General features: G+C 43.8%; 1 protein-coding gene across 1 annotated transcript in view; it reads right to left on the bottom strand.

Annotated features, from left to right (window-relative positions):
- The window catches only part of STRBP (spermatid perinuclear RNA binding protein), a 48,848-nt gene that overhangs the window by 27,065 nt on the left and 773 nt on the right, over positions 1 to 21,010 (bottom strand). Inside the window, 4 exon segments of the mRNA XM_032232736.1 lie at positions 9 to 153; positions 1,698 to 1,863; positions 8,078 to 8,298; positions 10,312 to 10,489. Of these exon segments, the coding sequence (XP_032088627.1) occupies positions 9 to 153; positions 1,698 to 1,863; positions 8,078 to 8,298; positions 10,312 to 10,314 (535 nt within the window). The 5' untranslated portion in view covers positions 10,315 to 10,489.

Genomic DNA, 21,010 nt, shown 5'->3' with positions numbered 1-21,010 from the left:
CTCTTTACCTCCGTCCTTCTTCTCGGGTTCATCCCGGATTAGCGGAGAGGTGAGGGTCACCTTGAGGGTCAGCGGGAGCCCCGTTGTGCTACGGATGACGATGGCCGCTTCGCTGGGATGATGCTCTATGTGGTACTTCTCTTCGGTGAGTTTCTGAAACGATCCAGAAAACCGGCTCCGTCAAGAAAAGCTGGAGCCCAGCCGAGAAACACTCATCCTTCGCCCCTGCGGCTGTAAACATTTAAACAACCCGCAGCAGGAGCCGAGCGATCCTTTTGAGTCTTTCCTTCTGGGGAAGAAAATGATCATTGGGGGGATTGGCTTTTTATGCCTCGCTAGAAATGCAGGCAGAGGATTCCTGGAGCATCCAAGAACAGTCAAGAAAAAAGATAAAAGTTCCCCTCGCGCGTATGTGCTAGTCGTTCCCGACTCTAGGGGGGCGGTGCTCATCTCCGTTTCAAAGCCCAAGAGCCGGCGCTGTCCGAAGACGGTCTCCGGGGTCATGTGGCCGGCATGACTCAACACCGGAGGCGCACGGAATGCTGTTCCCTTCCCACCAAAGATGGTCCCTATTTTTCTACTTGCATTTTTTCATGCTTTCGAACTGTTCGGTTGGCAGAAGCTGGGACAAGTAACGGGAGCTCACTCCATTACACAGCGCTAGGGGTTAGCCACTGAGCCACCTTCTACAATAAGATCCACTAAGAATAAGATTTCTCTTCTTAGTTATGCTGACTGGCAGGAACAACGTCTACAAGGACTGTATTTCCTATCTGGTGCAGGATTTTTAGAGGGCAGACTTTTCAGCAGTGGGCAGCAGGGGGGTGGGGGCTGCTCTTGCTCAGCTCAGAAAAGACACCTTGCCAAGGAAAAATGCCCTTCAAAATGCTTCTTCCAGCAACCGGCAGCAAGAGAGGGGGGGAGGGGGAGGAAACCCTGGGGAGAAAAACCAAAGGAACCTGCACAGTTTTCTCTCTCACCTTCTCCAGAGACCAACCTGTGTTACAGAGAAAAATGGATGCATTTTTAAACTGCCCCAATTTTTCCTTGGTTAAGCAATAAATAAATAAATAAACGCTGGGAAACATTTCTTCAATGCCCAGATAATATAAAACACTAGCTGAATACCCGGCACGGCCTGGGTATTTATAGACGTCAAAGCGTTTGTATGACGGGGAGGCATTGGGAAGGGTCTTTCTTCCACCTACTCCTATGCCCATCATCCCTGGCCTCTCCCTTCCCCCTGCCATCCACGCTCCTCCTTCCCGCCCTGTTTACAATCCTGGCTCTTTGCCCCAAATTCATCAGGCGCTTCCCCATTGTTCCACCGGAGGGCGAACGTCACGGCTGGCTTTCCAGAGGAAGCTGCGAAGGAACGGACATCACAAACAATTGCCGCTCTAGGACGCCGCACTCACTCTCCTTAACAGCCCCAGGCTCTCCCTTCCCCCTCCCATGACATCCAAACAATTGCCGCTCTAAGATACCGCACTTGCTCTCCTTAACGGCCCAGGTTTTCCCTTCCCCCTCCCATGACATCACAAACAATTGCCGCTCTAGGACGCCACAGTCACTCTCCTTAATGGGCCAGGCATTCCAGAGTTATGCTGGAACACACACACACACTCGCTGATAGAATAAAACATGATGCAGCAACAGGATTAATTATAAATGTGGACTTCTTGAGTTTGGCTCACCTGGATTTGGACAGGTAGATTGTCTTTGACGAGGGATAAGAGGGTCTCTGTGGGCTTTTCTTTGCACATCAGGACTAGTTCCAGGTCCATGTCATCCTTTATCAACAAGCCTTTGGCCACCAAACCAATCCTCATCACACCGCACAAGATCCGGCCACCTTGCTCCCTGGGGAAGGAGGAAATGGCGTTATGGTGATTGGTGGCACAGTCAGACCGTTGTTTAGACTGGATTTGGCAGGTTTTGGCCCACCTATGGAGCCTTCCCAAGGACAGATGTGGACATTTGATGGTATTACATTGCAGGATGTAAGCTGTTCCAAGCCAAGCTGCCTTCTGCAATTGACCAACGGGGATTTTTGTCAATGCCAACGGTGCTCATAACGGTACTCCAGTTGTTTTGGGGATCGCACTGAAGAATCTTATGGCTATGGATGCCACCTCTGCTTTCTTTTGACACAGTCTTCCTACGCCTTGCAATTCTTATTATTCTTATTATTCTTATTATTCTTATTGTATTTTGCACCCACCTGCTTGACTCTCTTAACTCCAGAATGTTTGACAAGGGACGCACAAGGCTTCGGAGCGTGCAGAAATGTGAACTCCAGGCTGTTAACTCATTAGAGCAGCTGCTTTGGCTTCCAGAGTGTAACGCAACTCACACCAAGAGCATTGTGTCAACAGCTCAGTGACAACGGGTGGCTGGGATTTCAGAAAATGCTGGGCACCCAGCGCTCTCGCTCTCTCTCTCTCTCTCTCTCTCTCTCTCTCTCTCTCTCACTCACTCACACACACACACACACACTCACTCACTCACTCACTCACTCACACAGAGAGCAACTGAAGGGCAAATGGAAGCCTACAGGGGCTCTTACGCAGAGTAGCCTCTTCAACCAGGCAGCTGCTGCCTCTGAAAATCCCCACGTTGATGTAAGGACACGGCACAGCTGGGCCACATAATCTGCCACATCACCGCTTTTTAACCACTAATAAATTTTGCATTTAAGGCTCCACCACCACCACCCCCCTTCTTTCAGTCACTGTCCCTTTTCTGCTCCAGAAACTCTGGGATATGTGTCCCCCCCTTATCTTCCTTGAAGGGGAAGGGAAGGGAGTTTGACTCTCTCTCCCTTTCTCTTTCTCTCTTTCTCTGTGTGACTCTCTCTCTCTCTCTCTCTTTCCCTGTTTCTCTGTGTGACTTTCTCTCTCTCTCTCTCTCTCTCTCTCTGTCTCTCTCTTTTAAAAAAATGTGGGGAATGGATAGAAAGAGCTACAAGAAGGCTGGTATCAGGAAAAGAAACTAAATTAGGGACAAGAGGCAAAACCTCAGCACCAACACTACTGAATTTCCGTGCAAGCTTCCCTACAGCCAACCTGTAAACATAAAGGTTCCCCTCGCACATATGCGCTAATCGGTGCTCATCTCCGTTTCAAAGCCGAAGAGCCAGCGCTGTCCGGAGATATCTCCGTGGTCATGTGGCCGGCATGACTCAACGCCAAAGGCGCACGGAACGCTATTCTTTTCCCACTAAATTGGTGCCTGTTTTTCTACTTGCATTTTTCACCTGCTTTCGAACTGCTAGGTTGGCAGAAGCTGGGACAAGTGACGGGAGCTCACTCTGTTATGCTGCTAGGACAGCGTCTTAGCCACTGAGCCACCGTGTCCCTAGTAGAGCCAAGCTGCAGGCTGGCCAAAAGTGTTTATCCACCCGTCGAAGAAAACGGCACCCCAAATTTAGCACGAGCTCATGTAAAAAATTTAAGAAAAGAATCCAGCACAGAGAACCAGGGAAAAAGAGGCTTTTGGAGTTTGCACCATTGGCAGCTGTTAAAAATGCAGTCACAACCTCACACGAAAAGAGATGGCAAAGAGAAAGATGTTGCACCCACAACGAACAACCAAAATAACAATTTTAGCCCTTATCTTTTCCTTTCTGGACTTTCTTCCCAACTTCCTGCTGATGCCTCCTGGATAATCTCATGCTTTAACTATGCACGGATTTATCTTAATCAAATGCCAGGAAGAGCTTTTGATTAGTTACCTGATCTCATATTTAAATATGAGACAACCATTTAAATAGGAGCCAGCCGTGTGCAGCAGCTGCCAAAAAAGCCAACACAGTTCTAGGCTGCATCAACAGAGGGAGAGAATCAAGATCACGTGAAGGGTTAATGCCACTTTATAAGGCCTTGGTGAAGCCACACTTGGAATACAGCATCCAGTTTTGGTCGCCACAATGTAGAAAAGATGTGGAGACTCTAGAAAGAGTGTAGAGAAGAGCAACAAAGAGGATGAGGGGACTGGAGACTAAAACGTATGAAGAACGGTTGCAGGAACTGGGTATGTCTAGTTTAATGAAAAGAAGGACTAGGGGAGACATGATAGCAGTCTTCCAATATCTCAGGGCTTGCCCCAAAGAAGAGGGAGTCAAGCTATTCTCCCAAGCACCTGAGGGTAGAACAAGAAGCAATGGGTGGAAACTAATCAAAGAGAGAAACAACATAGACCTAGGGAGAAATTTCCCGACAGTGAGAACAATTAATCAGTGGAACAAGTTGCCTCCAGAAGTTGTGAATGCTCCAACACTGGACATTTTAAAGAAGATGTTGGATATACATTTTTCTGAAGTGGTGTAGAGTTTCCTGCCTAAGAAAGGGGTTGGACTAGAAGACCTCCAAGGTCCCTTCCAACTCTATTATTCTGTATATAAGAGAACAGAGCGCTGGGAAAATCAGGGAGATCCAGGCAGTTCAAATGAGTGTAAAGATTTATTGCAAGCTTAAAATTTCTTTACAAGGATGGGAACTACTAACCAGGTCAATGAAAAAGGGCAGTAGATAAAGGCAGAAGGAATTCAAAATGGGTCCCCTGTTTGCGTGGGGAAGCTCAAGAGCTGGTTTAATGTAAACCATCCAGTTGGCAATTCCAGAAAAAAGAAACTCCTGGGGCATCATTTTACCAAGAGTATAAACTTTACTGAATAAATCCACATCGACATAGAAGAAGCAAAACCAGCTCTGAGCTCCCCGCGCGAATGCAGTTCACTTCCCTACGGGACACTCACAGTCCGTTACGTCCACCAATCATTTCTGTTCATTTTGTTTTGGGAACCAGATGATCACACTGTGGTGGCATCTGCTCTGGGTATCTCGGGGGTGGAGGGTGGTGGGGAGCAATGTCTCACACTTAGATGGCCATTCCCCCCATCCTTGCTTTCCAACCCCATCCCTCATTCTTTGTCCCGCTGCAAGCAGGTGAAAGTTTCAGTCAGTCTTGTCCGTGGGCTCTGGCGGGCACCAAACGATTCATGACTGATGACGCGCCATTAATTACAACAACGGGGGGGAGGGGAAGGTCAGGAGTGGAGAGAAGTCAGCAAATTGGCGTCCTGGGACTCCTCGGATAGCCAATCCATCTGATCCTAAGCATAGATTATTTGTTTTGCGCCATCGACTTTCTATCTCCGGGCAATTTGTTGGCGCACGCATCGATGGCTTCGCCGCGTCCAGCCTCACAGCCCAAATGTGTGGTCTGTGGGCTTTTATAAAAAAAGCAAGTAAAAAATAACAACAACAACCAAAACCACAAAGAAGTGGACCAGCCTGCTCTGCTGTTTACCAACTGACCAAGTTGAGAATACTAAAGCTTTCCACTCGGCGGGAGGAGAAGTAAACCATCCAGGTCAGGGATCGGCAACCTTAAACACTTCAAGAGCCGCAAATGTCCTAACCTGAAGCCCCCCTTTCAAGTCTGGAGCCGACCGGAAGTCCGGTTCCCCCACCATAGAGTCTCTTCCTAGCGTGGCGTCCTTTTTCCTCTACCTGTCCTAACCGAAAGACCTATCAATTGTGGAGCCGACCGACAATAGGGAGCTGCAGCAGAGGGATGGAAAAGCCACATGCAGCTCCGGAGCAGTAGATTGCTGACCTCTATTTTATATGGCTCGTCCTGACTAATCCAGGCGAAGCTCTCTCCTATGACTGCTCATCTAGCAGGAGACACACACACACACACACACACACACACAAAAACACCCATGTCAGGTTACATGTTGAGCTCCACCGACTTGGAACCGAGCACCAAATACTACTCAGTGGCCCTCTGTAAATCGTCTCCCTCGGCCAGCCGATCTTGCCTTATTTAACCCGGAGACTCCTCAAGCTGACAGCTGCACAAATTGCTGCATGTCCTCGGAGAGCATGGGGCAAGGCCCCTCTTGCAAGTCCAGGGCACTGCCAACCCCCTTTGCTCACTGACTCTGGAAGACAAGGAATAGCTCAGCTCCTCTCTTTCTCCGCCAACTCTGGCCGATATCTACAGACCCCTCTGGTTAGGCTCTGCAACCGAACAAGACAGGCACAGACTTCAATGGATAATTAGAACTGTAGAAAAAGCAACTGCTACCAACCTGCCTTCTACTGAGGACCTGCACACTGCACGAGTCAAAAAGAGGGCTGTGAAAATATCTACACACCCCTCGCATCCTGGAATAAATTGTTTCAACTCCTACCCTCAAAACAACGCTATAAAGCACTGCACACCACAACAACAAGACACAAGGACAGTTTTCCCCCAAATGCCATCACTCTGCTAAACAAATAATTCCCACAACACTGTGAAACTATTTACTAAGACTGTATTACTATTATTCTTCTCTTCCTTCCTAGTACCTATTTCTTCCCACTTATGACTATAACCATGTTGCTTGTATCTTTACAATTTATATTGTTTTATTTAGTTTCCTAGTATGATTTGATTGTTTAGTAGTAATCTATAACTATCACTAAGAGATGTATCTTATGATTCTTGATGAATGTATTTTTATGTAGACTGAGAGCTTCTGCAACAAAGACAAATTCCTTGTGTACCCAACCACACTTGGCCAATAAAGAATTGAATTGAATTCTATTCCATTCCATTCTTCTCTTCCATTCCATTCCATTCTTCTATTCTAATCCAATTTCTATTCTATTCTACTCTACTCCAAATTATATTCTCTTCTATTCCATTCCATTTTTCTATTGTACTCCAATTTCTATTCTACTCTACTCCAAATTATATTCTCTTCTATTCCATTCCATTCTTCTCTTCTATTCCATTCCATTCTTCTATTCTACTACAATTTCTATTTTATTCTACTCTACTCCAAATTATATTCTCTTCTATTCCATTCCATTTTTCTATTGTACTCCAATTTCTATTCTACTCTACTCCAAATTATATTCTCTTCTATTCCATTCCATTCTTCTCTTCTATTCCATTCCATTCTTCTCTTCTATTCCATTCCATTCTTCTATTCTACTACAATTTCTATTCTACTCCAAATTCTATTCTATTCTTTTCCATTCCATTCTTCTATTCTACTCCAATTTCTATTCTATTCTACTCTACTCCAAATTATATTCTCTTCTATTCCATTCCATTCCCATTCGTCCCATCCCGTCCCATTCTATTTTTCCCCGATATTCTCCATCCCAATGAACCTTCCGAGCCCAAGTAGATCGCTGTGCAATGAAGAGATACTTAAGAACAGGGTGGATAAAAATGATTTTAGATTTTATTTTATTTAAATCAGATTTTTTTTATCTTTATCAAATTTACTTTAATACAATGCTTTTGGAGTAAAAATCTATCTAAAGATAGTTTATTCAGCATGAACTGGAGCTTAGTTATGTAGCAGGAGGTTGTATATTCTGCAATATTGGGACTGTCCGTAAGTCAACAGAGGATCAGAGGAGGAGCTGCTGTGGGACGGAGATGAACGTGGCTCTTTAAAAATTACGATTTAAATTGAGCTGATGTAAATCAAGCCAGTGATTTAAATCATGATACCAACGATACCAATTCTCCATAGCAACGAACCTTCCAAGCCCAAGTAGATCACCCTACTGAGGGGTGCATGGAGTAAAATTTCCATGCCTGCAGCCATCTTTTCTTTTGGATTTTCGGCCTACCACACTTTTTTATTATTCTACTATGCATTTTCTATTGTGGGAAAATGGATGGGGGGATTGTATGGAGTTTAGATGCTATGTAGCCATAACAACATTCTTTCTAGAAAGCCAAGGTCATCCTTTGTCTCTGCACCTGACCGGAACTGGATGGGTGGAACTGCCAGCGTGGCATTGGGAGATTGGACCATGGTATGGACTTGTGGGTGTGCGGGCAAGAGCTTGAACTTTCAACTGGGTGGGGAAAACCGGGAAGCTTTCAGATTCGGGTTTTCCAAGATGTGCCAACATGACTCTCTTAATAAACTGGCACTTTGAGCAATACTTTGCCTTGGACTCTGATTTACTTTTGGATGCTATTTGGAACGCTGACACATGGTGTATCTCAAGGGTTGTATAAAAATGGGTCAGCCCATGTTTTGTCCACTCACTTGCTACTCCGGCCATCGGCCGTTTCCTCTTTGTCCTCCACGTTGCCCTCCATCCGAGAAGACTTGCTCGTTTCGTCCATCCAATCGGAGACCTGCTTAAGGGCGCATTCGACAGTGGAAACCATGTTCTGGACGGCTTCGAGTTCCTCTGGAGACGGATAAATCGTCGAATGTTTCATCATCACGTGCCGGTCATCATTAGCAAACGATCGGATTGATCTCTGTGGGGGAGAGGCAGCAAGGAAGCCAGGTCAATGGGCGAAGTTCCCCCAAGATGATAAGAGAGAAAACCGAGGAGGCAAGATAACAAGCAAGATCATAAGACACCAACGTGAGAACTGTTGTTTCATATGATTCTTAATGAATGTATTTTTTTTATGTACACTGAGAGCTTATGCACCAAAGACAAATTCCTTGCGGGTCCAATCACACAAGAATTAAATTCCAATAAAGAATTCTATTCTATTCTATATTATTCCATTCTATTCCATATTCTTTTCTATTTTATTCTATTCTATATTATTCCATTCCATATTCTATTCTATTCTATATTATTCCATTCCATTCCATATTCTATTCTATTCTATATTCTATTCCATTCTCTATTCTATATTACACTATTCCATTCCATTCTTCTATTCTATATTTATTCTATTCTATATATTATTCCATTCCATATTCTATTCTATATTATTCCATTCCATATTCTATTTTATATTATTCCATTCCATTCCATATTCTATTCTATTCTATATTCTATTCTATATTACATTATTCCATTCCATTCTTCTATTCTATATTTATTCTATTCTATATTATATTATTCCATTCCATTCTTCTATTCTATATTTATTCTATTCTATATTATATTATTCTATTCCATTCCATATTCTATTCTATTCTATATTTATTCTATTCTATTCCATTCCCTATTCTATTCCCTATTCTATTCTATTCTATCTTCTATTCTATTCTATATTCTATTCTATTCTAATTTCCTATTCTATTCCTGCCAAGCATCTGAATTCTGATCACATGACCATGGGGATGCTTTGAAGGTCATAACTGTGAAAAACAGCCATAAGTCACATTTTTCAGGGCCGTTGTAACTTGAAATTGGCATTTAGTAAATGATTAAAAAAAACAAAAAAGGATACCATAAAAGGAGCAAAGCAATAAAATGAAAACAAAAATGAGAAAGAGAGAGACAGAGAGAGAGAGAGAGAGAGAAAGACAGAAGGACAGAGAGAAAGAGAAACAGAAAGAGAGGGAGAGACAAAGAGAGTGAGAGAGACACACACAGAGAGAGAAAGACAGAAAGAAAAGAAGAAAGAGAGGGAGACAAAGAGTCAGTGAGAGAAAGAGGGCTAGAGAGAGAAAAGAGGAGGGAGAGAGAGACAGAGAGAGAGACAGAGAGATCTCCCCCCCCCCATCCCACTGCCTTGGGAAGGGTGCTTTTTTTAAATGCCATATCGCTGCCATCTGACAGGGGGAAAGGGAGGGAAACGCCCTTCAAATAAACAGCCACGGAGAACCCCAGGGAATGGGACAACCCCTCCCTGTAGACCTTCCAAGTTCAAGGTTACAACTCGCAAATGTCACTTTTATTAGGAAAGGTTATTTATGCCCATCTTCTGCTCCGGCGCTTAATAATTCATGCCACTTCCAGACTCCACACTGGGATTTTTCTACAGTGACCCTGCTATAAATCAAGGCTTGTTTCTTCCCCACCACCCTACAGTTTAAGAGCCGGACAAGCCTTTAAAACAGCAGTCCTGTTTTGCAAGCTCGAGGGCTAGCTTGGTTTAAGATAAAGGTTCCCCTCGCATATAGGTGCTAGTCATTCCCGACTCAAGGGGGCGGTGCTCATCTCCGTTTCAAAGCCGAAGAGCCAGCGCTGTCTGAAGACATCTCCGTGGTCATGTGGCCGGCATGACTCAACACCGAAGGCGCACGGAACGCTGTTCCCTTCCCACCAAAGGTGGTGCCTATTTTTCTACTTGCATTTTTTAACGTGCTTTCGAACGGCTAGGTTGGCAGAAGCTGGGACGAGTCATGGGAGCTCATTCTGTTACGCGGCACTCGGGGTTCAAACCGCCAAACCTTTCTGATTCACAAGCTCAGCGTCTTAGCTGCTGCGTCCCCCCAGCTGGTTTAGCAAGCTGGTTTACTAGGCCAGGAAGTAGATCGCCCTTCATACTCCAGGCCGGTGTCTTTTAGTCAACACGACCTACCATGGCTACAGCAGATTTCAGCTCTGGTGCTCTTCGCCTTTCTCCTTTTCCTTCCTCCTGGGTATCTTGGCTAGGCACTGAGACTTCGACCAGCAGCTCCACATAAGCCTCTCAGTCTTTCCCAAGCCAAGAAGTTCACCCAGGTGTACCGTTCCTGGAGTCAGGTTCCACCAGGCACCTGCAGAGAGAACAAAGGGAGAAATTCAGAAGCAATCAGAAACCAGTTGAATGGAATACGCATCTTTATATAAGAAGGTGATGATAAGAAGAGGGGGAAATTGGAACTTGAACGACGGTAGCATTAAGAATGTTTGAACCATGTTTGAACCATATTACTCATTCGCAGTTATGCACCTCCATAACTGTCTGGTTTGGCTCTGCAACCGAACAAGACAGACACAGACTTCGGAGGAGAATCACAACTGCAGAAAAAACCATGGCTACCAACCTGCGTTCCACTGAGGACCTGTATACTGCATGAGTCAAAAAGAGGGCTGTGAAAATATCTACACACCCCTCGCATCCTGGACATAAATTGTTTCAACTCCTAACTTCAAAAGGACTCTATAGGGCACTGCACACCAAGACAACTAGACACAAGGACAGTTTTCCCTGAATGCCATCACTCTGCTTAACAACTAATTCCCACAATACTGTCAAATAATTTACTAAGACTGCATTACTATTATTCTTCTCTTCCTTCCTAGTATCTTATCTCTCCCCACTTATGACTATAACCATGTTGCTTGTATCTTTACAATTTATACTGTTCTATTTGTTTCCTAGTATGATTTGATTGCTTATTAGTAACCTACGACTATCACCAAGTGTTGTATCTTATGATTCTTGATGAATGTATTCTATTTTATTTTTCTTTATGTATACTGAGAGCTCATGCATCAAAGACAAATTCCTTGTGTATCCAATCACACTTGGCTAATAAAGAATTCTATTCTTATTCCATTCTATTCTATTCTGTGATTGGAATAAAAATAACATACTGAAATACTGAACAATTAAATAATGGAAGATTATAATTTAACATAAAGGTAAAGATTCCCCTCATACATCTGTGCTAGTTGTTCCCAACTCTAGGGGGTGGTGCTCATCTCCGTTTCAAAGCCGAAGAGCCAGCGCTGTCCGACGACATCTCCATGGTCATGTGGGCGGTATGACTCAACGGCGAAGGCGCACGGAACGCTGTTCCCTTCCCACCAAAGGTGGTTCCTGTTTTTCTACTTGTATTTTTTACCTGCTTTTGAACTGCTAGGTTGACAGAAGCTGGGAGAAGTAACAGGAGCTCACTCCGTTACGCGGCACTAGGGATTAGAACCGCTGAACTGCCGACCTTCTGTTCAACAAGCTCAGCATCTTAGCCACTGCGTCCCCCACCTGCGTCCCCCTCATCTCCATTTCAAAGCCAAAGAGTCTCCGTGGTCATGTGGCCGGCATGACTCAACGCCGAAGGCGCACAGAACGCTTTTACCTTCCCACCAAAGGTGGTTCCTATTTTTCTACTTGCATTTTTCACATGCTTTCAAACTGCTAGGTTGGCAGAAGCTGAGACAAGGAACGGGAGCTCCCTCTATTAAGCAGCCCTAGGGATTCAAACCGCTGAACTGCCAACCTTCTGTTCGACAAGCTCAACGTCTTAGCAACTGAGCCCCTTCAACACCACGTAAATTAAACCAAATAGATGTAAATATACAAATATTTGTTGGAGGTGCAAGAAAGAGGTTGGAACATATAAACATATGTGGTGGGATTGTGAGAGTGCATAAAAAGCATGGTGTTTAGAGAAATTAGAGCACCGTTGAATGTAAATTTAGACATGTCACTGAGAATTGCATTATGTTGCTGGTGGAAAAACGGGATATGAATGAAACAAAAAAGGAATTGATTGTAAATTTGATAATGGCAGCTAGATTAGGGATGGCTAAATATTGGGGACAAAATTGGGATATTCAAAGAAATGAGTGGTATAATGAAGTTTGGAGTAGGATAACAAAAGATAAATGAACAACAGAAATTAAATTAAAAAAAGAGATGATCCAAACAAATAATTACAATGAAATATGGGGGGATTTTATAAAATCAGTGTTGGTGGAAGGCAAAGGGAAGAAACCTACTCAAGAATATAGGTTGTTTTGGAGGGGATAAAGGCACAATTGGAATATATTGTATATCTTTTAGTTGTTAAAGATGAAGAAATACAAGGGGGGGGAGGTCTCCAGGGGGTGGGGATGCACTATATGTTTTCCCCTTTTTCTTTGTATTTAGGTGTATATGTACTGTTCTGACCCACTCCTCCGTCCAGTAACAAAAGCCGAGACAATCTTAACTAGAATGTACTTTTAATAGCAAGAAGCCAAAATCTCAGTGGCTGAAAGTCAAGCAAACAAACAGATAAGGACCTTGGCAGCAAGTCAAACAAACCTTGGCATCAATCCAGCCTGCCAAGTTAGTTACGTTCTCTTTAGTCAATGCGCTGACTTCTGCAAGAAAGACGTGTCACAAGCAGTCTTTTTTATAGTCTGGAGAGGAGCCTAATGACCACCAGCTGAGCACAATTACCTCCTGTAATTGCATAATTGTTCCTGAGCCGAATAGCTCTTCGATGGCGTGCATCCAGGAACAACTCACTGCTGGCTTCTGGATCACTCTCCCTTGTCTCCTCCCCACTGGTCCAAGGCTCAGGTGCCACCTGGTGGCCAACCAGTCTCTCTGCCCTGCTCGGAGTCGGAACCCTGTCCAGGGTCCTCCACCTCTTCCAGAGCCGACTCATAAGGCCCCTCGCTGTCGGAGTCTGGTGGCAGCTCCAACGGTTCCTGCTGGGCCACAAAAACGTACTATGTTTATATTATTTGTATTCTACTTTATCTAGTAGTAGGTTATGGCGTACTTTATCAAATGCCTTGCTGAAGTCCAAGTAAACTATATCGACGGCATTCCTCTGGTCCACTAATTTTGTCACTTTATCGAAGAATGCGCTAAGATTAGTCTGTTTATAATTGTTATAAAGGTGTAATTTCTTTTGGGTCTGATGAGAGGAGAGGTGATATAAATAATAAATAATTTTTAGCTAACTACAACAATAACAAGGAAATGTTAATGGATAATTTTTAATGATATATTAAGAGCCGAGGTGGCACAGTGGTTAAATGCAGTACTGCAGGCTACTTCAGCTGACTGCAGTTCTGCAGTTCGGCTGTTCAAATCTCACTGGCTCAGGGTTGACTTAGCCTTCCATCCTTCTGAGGTGGGTAAAATGAGGACCCGGATTGTTGTTGGGGGCAATATGCTGACTCTGTAAACCACTTAGAGAGGGCTGAAAGCCCTATGAAGCGGTATATAAGTCTAACTGCTATTGCTATTGCTATATATACATGTGTTGTATTGGTAAAAGCAAATTGGATACAAGCTTTAAATAGTGAGTTGGGGGGAAAGGGGGGGGAATGCGTAGATATGTTATTACTTGATTTCTTTTCAGAATATAAAGGTGTAATGTTATTGGAGGTTTAATGAAATTGCAAATGAATGCCAGTATGTGGTTGTGTCTTTAAATACAAATGATTTCAGATAAAAGCATGTTTAAATAATTGTAAGTTAAATGAGAATTGTGGTACACTGATAGTAAAATACATAAAGATTTTTTATTTAAAATGTACAATTCAATACGAATGAAGTATAAGTAATGATTGTGGAAGAAACGCACAAAATGTATTTGTGTCCAATCGACACACTTTCTACAAGATGTAATGAAGGAGAATTCTTTTTTTGTGTGTTTTTGTTCAATTAAAACAATAAAAAAACTTTAAAAAAAAGATTAGTCTGGCACGATCTGTTTTTGACAAACCCATGTTGGCTTTTGGTTATTTCTTTGTTGACCTCTAGGTGTTCGCTAATTCGTTGCTTGATTATCTTTTCCAGAATGTGCCCCGGTTGACTTGGAAGTTATTTCGAAGCAAAAACTTGCAAATGGGACAAAAGTCCAATAACTAAGCTCCTGTTGTCCCAAAGGTGCGTTTTTTTTTTCAGGAGGAAACTGGACTTTCTTGTTTTTCCTTTTGAAGACGTTTCACTTCTCATCCAAGAAGCTTCTTCAACTCTGACCGGATGATGGTGGGGAATGGAAGGATTGGTGCTCCTGGCAGACAGCTAGTCCTTTGCATCCTTTTAGAAGGTCATTGAGGCCACTTGGAGGCTTCTCTGTGTCCTCAGGGTCACCTGAGTGGTGCAATTGTTCCTCTGGATAAACCAGCATGATGAAGAGATAATTAGGAACAGAGTGGATAAAAATCTGTTCTGACCTCCCTCTTCCTACACCAAAGCACGCCGAGACAAAGATACTTCAAGGATTTATTAACACAGAGACTAGACCTTGGCAGCAATCCAGCACAGACTGACCTTGGCAGCAATCCAGCCTGCCAATCTAACCACGTTAGCTTCTCCAGTTCTAGTGAATACGTTGATTCCTGCAACGAGCGTGTAGAAAGTCATTCCTTTTATAGTCTTGAGAGGAGCCTAATTACCACCAGCTGAGTTCAATTATCTCCTATAACTGTGTAAATGTTCTTTACGCCTACTAGCCCTCTGTTGCTGGGCATCTAGGACCAACTCCCTTGTCTCCTCCCCACTGCTCCAATGCATGACGTCAGGATCACACTCCCTTGTCTCCTCCCCACTGGTCCAAGGCTCAGGCACCTCTTGGTGGCCAACCAGCCTCTCTGCGCCCTGCTCGGAGTCGGAACCCTGTCCAGGGTCCTCCACATCCTCCAAAGCCGACTCATAGGGCCCCTCGCTATCAGAGTCTGGTGGCAGCTCCAATGGCTCCTGCTGGGCCACAACAAAAATCAATGGGATTTTTTTTAGAAAATAAAAAAAAAATGGATTTTTTAAAAATTTAAATCAGATTTTTTTTATTTCTATCAAATTTATTTTAAGAACATGTTTTTGGAGTAAACATCTATCTAAAGATAGTTTTCTATTTAAGATACATTAATAATTTAGTTTTCTCCGCATGAAATGGAGCCTCGTTCTGTAGCATATGAGGCTGTAGATTCCGGAGTCAACAGCGGGCCAGAGGAGAAGTCACGGTGGGACAGAGATGGCAGCGGTTCTTTAAAAACTAGGATTGAAATCGAGTCGATTGAAATCGAGTCGATTGCTAATAATTGAAATCGTGATTTAAATTGTGATTTAAATCAAATCCACCCTGTTAAACTCTTGTGCTTTAGTGGCAAAGGAAGAGACAGACACACAGACGCAGTCCAATTAAGAAGTAAAACAAAGGAGCAAATTTCCACCCAGTGAATTGTGTTTAGCAGACAGGCCAACAGACACAAATAAAGTTTTCCCCCCGAATGCCATCACTCTGCTTAACACCTAATTCCCACAATACTGTCAAATAATTTACCAAGAATATATTATTATTATTCTCTTCTTTACTAGTACCTATCTCCTTCTCTGCTTATGAATATAACCACGTTGCTTGTATCTTTCAATTTATATTGGTTTTATCGTTTCCTAGTAAGATTTGATAGCTTATTTGTAACCTATGACTATCACTAAGTGTTGTATTTTTCTATTCTATCCTAAATCCATATTTTATTCTATCCTATCCTAAATTCATACTCTATTCTATCCTAAATTCCTATTCTATTCTATTTTATCCTAAACCCATATTCTATTCTATTCTATCCTAAATTCATATTCTATTCTATTCTAAATTCATATTCTATTCTATTTTATCCTAAATCCATATTCTATTCTATCCTATCCTAAATCCATATTCTATTCTATTCTATCCTAAAATCATATTCATATTCTATTCTAAATTCATATCCTATCCTAAATTCATTCACATTCTAAATTCCTATCCTATCCTAAATTCCTATTCATGTCCTATTCTATTCTAAATTCCTATCCTATCCTATCCTCTCCCATTCCATTCTAAATGCATGCATTTGAATTTGGTAGAATTATATGAAAAGAAGCTTCCGGGATAGGACAAAAACAGACAACCTGGCTCAAAAACAGCCACTTGGGGAGGGACCTTGGAGTCCTGGTGGACGATCCCTTAAACACGAGACATCCGTGGGCAGCAGTAGCCAAAAAAAGCTAATACGATCCTTGGCTATATAAACAGAGGCACAGAATCAAAATCATGTGACCTATTAGTAGCGCTTTATAAAACCTTAGTAAGGCTTCCACACCTGGAATCCTGCAACCGATTTTGGTCACCGCGTTACGCAAAGATGTTGAGACTTTGGAAAAAGTTCAGAGAAGAGCAACGAAGATGGTTAAAAGCCAGAAGATTAAAACGTAGGAAGAACGGTTGCAGGATTTGAGTAGGGCCAGACTAAAGAAAAGAAGGACGGGGGGGGGGGGACGGGGACGGGACATGATAGCAGGATTCCAGTATTTGAGGGGCTGCCACAAAGAAGAAGGTTTATGAAGGTTTTATGAAGGTTTTATTCGACTTGTATGCCGCCCTATTCCCGAGGGACTCAGGGCGGCTAACAAAACCAAGGGAGGGGGGGAAGGACGATACAAAAAGGAAAACCACAACAAAAACAAACAACAGTACAAAACAGTCTAAAAGGTCTCAACACGCATACCCGTACATTCGAGTAGGGGATGGGACTCAGCAGCCCCAGGCCTGCTGGAACAGCCAGGTCTTGACGGCTTTATGGAAAGCCTGAAGGGTGGTGAGGGTCCGAATCTCCACGGGGAGATCGTTCCAAAGAGAAGAGGGTGAACTTATTCTCTAAAGCACCAGAAGGCAAAAACAATGGATGGAAACCGATCAAGGAGAGAAGCAATCTGGAATTAAGGAGAAAACAGTGAGAACAATTAACCAGTGGAACAGCTTGCCACCAGAAATTGTGGTTGCTCCATCACTGGAGGAGGCTTTTAAGAAGAGACTGGACAGCCACTTGTCTGAAATGGTATAGGGTCTCCTGCTTGACCAGGAGGTTGGACTAGAAGACCTCCAAGGTCCCTTCCAGCTCTATTCTCATTGAGGACTTCTTTAGAGCGCAAAGACTCTCCCTGACCGAGAACTTCGGCGAATATCACAATCCGGCATCTTGACGCATGATAAGCAGTGACTTGGGGTAGAAATTCACTTGGGATCTCCCAGGACACAGCAATGGCTGAATACAGATCTAAACACGAACCATTGTTGAGTTCAACCACAGTTTGTTGAACGATCCATCATTGGCCAGGTGCTCACAACCTAACAGAATCCTAGTAGAATTTTGGCCTGCCACACTTTCTCTTATTTCATTATGCCGCTTCTTTAGTATAGTTGATGGGAGGGGGGAATAGACAGGAGTAGGATTGTGGAATGTATTGTTGTCATTCTTTTCTAGAAGACCAAAGTCATCTTTTGTCTCCGCACCTTCACACTTGATCGGAAGCAGCTGGGTGGAGACGCCAACGTGGAAGAAGATTGGACCATGTGATGGATTGTGGGTGTGGGGACAAGATCATGGACTTTTAACTGGGTGGAATTCTGATGTCATTTCCAGAATTGGGATTGACACAGATGTGCCTAAGATGTCTGACTTATTAAATTGGAATTTTAAGGGTCGTTTTGCCTTGGACTCTGATTTAATTCTACATGATACTTGGAACGCTGACACCTAGTTTATCCCTGGGACATTCACAGACTGTGTGAACCCTCATCCAAAGCGGGCCCACCAGACTTTATATCAAGATAGATCAACTCTACTAGGATGGGTTTTCTTAACCAGGAACCGAGGAGAGCAAGTCAATTCTCATCAGGGGAACCCATCTCAAAAGAAACACATAAGGCAACCAGGATGCGCTCCATCTTCCCCGAGTCTTCATGGCGCAGGGTGCCGGGTCGCCATTCGGGGCTCAGGACCCCCGACAGCGCCCTGATGCTTCAGGGAGCTGGTTGGAGTTTCGGGTTAATGTCAGGGTTCCAAGTAACACCCCCAACAAAAGAAGCCTGCGAGGCTCGAAGCTCCTTGAAGTTTATTAGCGATGCCACATTGGCACATCTGGGAAAACCCAAATCTGAAAGCTTCCAGGTTTTCCCCAGCCAATTGCAAGTTCAAGTCCCTGCCCCAGCACCCACATGTCCATCACATGGGCCAATCAGGAATTGTCTCAACTGGAGATGCCGCCCAGTCACCACATCACAGCTGCAGGGCCAGATGGCCTTGACTTTCTGAGAAAGAATGTCGTTATGGCTACGTATCGTCCACACTCTGTATAATCCCCCCTCCCATTTTCACACAGCACGAAATGTGGCAGGCCTAAAGGCACAAGGCAAAAGATGTCTTCCAGGCTTCACATAGGGAATTTTGCTGACTGTCTTAAGCGTGCGCCACTGGTTTTTGCAATAATGGAGAATATCTGTAGCTTGGGTATAGGATGACGGTGACAGTTCGTTCTCTGAGCTTGTGTTCTGACCGAGGCCTCCCAAAAGCCAGAAGCAAACTCCTGTTCCTGACAAAAACATCTTTTATTAATTAACTGTGAATTCTGCTCATTCACCTCCAGCAAAGTCTTTCAAGGGAGGATCTACAGTCACAGACCTTATCTGGCTTGGAGAGCTGCCAGGCCGAGATCTGCCAAACTTGGCTAGGAGTCTTGGAGAGTCATGATTGGTTTGGTTTGGTTTTATTAGTTTTGTATGCCGCCCACTCCTGAAGGACTCCGGGTGGCTTACAATAAAAAGGGGAAAGGGATAAATAAGACAATACAACAATTTAAAATACAACATTCACAGTTACAGTGGGGCTGGATACTTCAACAGCCCCCGGCCTGCAGGAACAGCCAGGACTTAGTGGCTTTACGGAAGGCCGGGAGGGTTGTAAGGGTCCGGATTTCCACGGGGAGCTCATTCCAGAGAGCCGGAGCTGCAACAGAGAAGGCTCTTCCCCGGAGAGTCACCAGCCAGCATTGGCTGGCAGATGGAATCCAGAGAAGGCCAAGTCTGTGCGATCGAATTGGTCTTTGGGAGGTAATTTGCAGGAGGCGGTCTCTCAGAACCAATTAAGCGAACTAATTGCCTCCTGCAAACTCCACTCCCCTTTCGCTCCTCTTTTATTTCCTCTGGGAGGGGCCATTCATCGTCCACCTGTGGCCTTACTCCCAAATGGACCCCTGTTCTTTGGCTGTTCCCTTCGTCTGGCAGCTCTGCACAAGCGCACACTGGGAACAGGCTCCAGCTGTTCTTCTGCCTCACTGATGTCTGACTTTGAAGGCAGCTGATAACTGCCCAACGGCCTCGGCCTCCTCTCTGCCTCCGACACAGAGCCCTCCTCAGAGCCTTCCCCAGCCTCCAGGACTGGCCCAGGTTCCTCCCCAACCTCCTCACTGTCCGAATCTGCGGCTGCTGGCAGGCCCCAACAGCTTGTGGGTTGGTTTCTGAACGTTTAGTTAGCACGCTAGGTAACATCTTCAGAGTAGTTTAGGGGAGGTCAGGTGTGGGTGTGTCAAGTGAGGCCGACGTCCTCTAAACTCCACCGAAGATTTTACCTACCTTGGTTACGAAATGTTTGGAAACCAATCCACAATCTCAGAGAACGAACCTCCACCCTCATCGACTGTTTTATTTACTCCCTATAAATACTAAGACTTTCCTAAGAGTTGCTTTGTGGTAATGACTAGAGATACGAAGGAAGCCATGGGCATCTGTTGAAATGGAGAGACACCTTGTACCATTTCTTTAAAGGGGTTGGATCATGTTTGAACATGACCTGTTAACTCCTGTCCACATACACCACCTACCTAGAAAAGTTAAATGAACTTGGTAAATTAGATCATACTCTTTATTTACTGAAAGGCACGTTTCCCAATATAAAGTTCCAAAACATAAGCATTCAAGGTTGACTCAGCCTTCCGTCCTTCTGAGGTCGGTAAAATGAGGACCCAGATTATTGGGGGGCAAGAGGCTGACTTGACGCCCGCTTAAAGAGGGCTGTAAAGACAATGCAAAGTGGTATATAAATCTAAGTGCTATTGCTATTTGTCTCCCTGTCTCTCTATCTGTCTACTGTGTGCATCTATCAATCTGTCTACCTGTCTATCATTCATCTATCTATCCTCTGACTCTTATCTATCTATCTATCTATCTATCTATCTATCTATCTATCACTATGTCCAATATCTATCTATCTATCTATCTATCTATCTAGACTATCTATCCTCTATCTGACTTATCTATCCTATCTCTCTCTCTCTCTCTCTATCTATCGCTATCTATCTATCCATCCATCCATCCATCCATCCATCCATCCATCCATCCATCCATCTCTATCTATCCTCTATCTGACTATCTTTCTATATCTATGACTATCATCTATCTATCTATCTATCCCCTATCTATCTATCTATCTATCTATCTATCTATCTATCTATCTATCACTATCTATCTATCCTCTATCTATCTATCTATCTATCTATCTATCTATCTATCTATCTATCATTTATCTATAATCTGTCTCTGTCTCTCTCTGTCTCTCTTTCTACACACACACCTTTCTGTCTAACTTTCTACCTACCTACCTACCTACCTACCTACCTATCTACCTACCTACCTACCATCTATCTCACTATCTATCATCCTATCTATCCATCATCTATAATCTATATAATCTGTCTGTCTGTCTATCTATATCATCTATCATCTATCTCTCTCTCTCACTCACTCACTTTC

The sequence above is a fragment of the Thamnophis elegans genome, chromosome 16 (assembly GCF_009769535.1).
Source record: "Thamnophis elegans isolate rThaEle1 chromosome 16, rThaEle1.pri, whole genome shotgun sequence".
Lineage (NCBI taxonomy): Eukaryota > Metazoa > Chordata > Lepidosauria > Squamata > Colubridae > Thamnophis > Thamnophis elegans.
The sequence above is the reverse complement of the archived record's forward strand: the minus strand, read 5'-3'. Positions and strand labels throughout refer to the sequence as shown.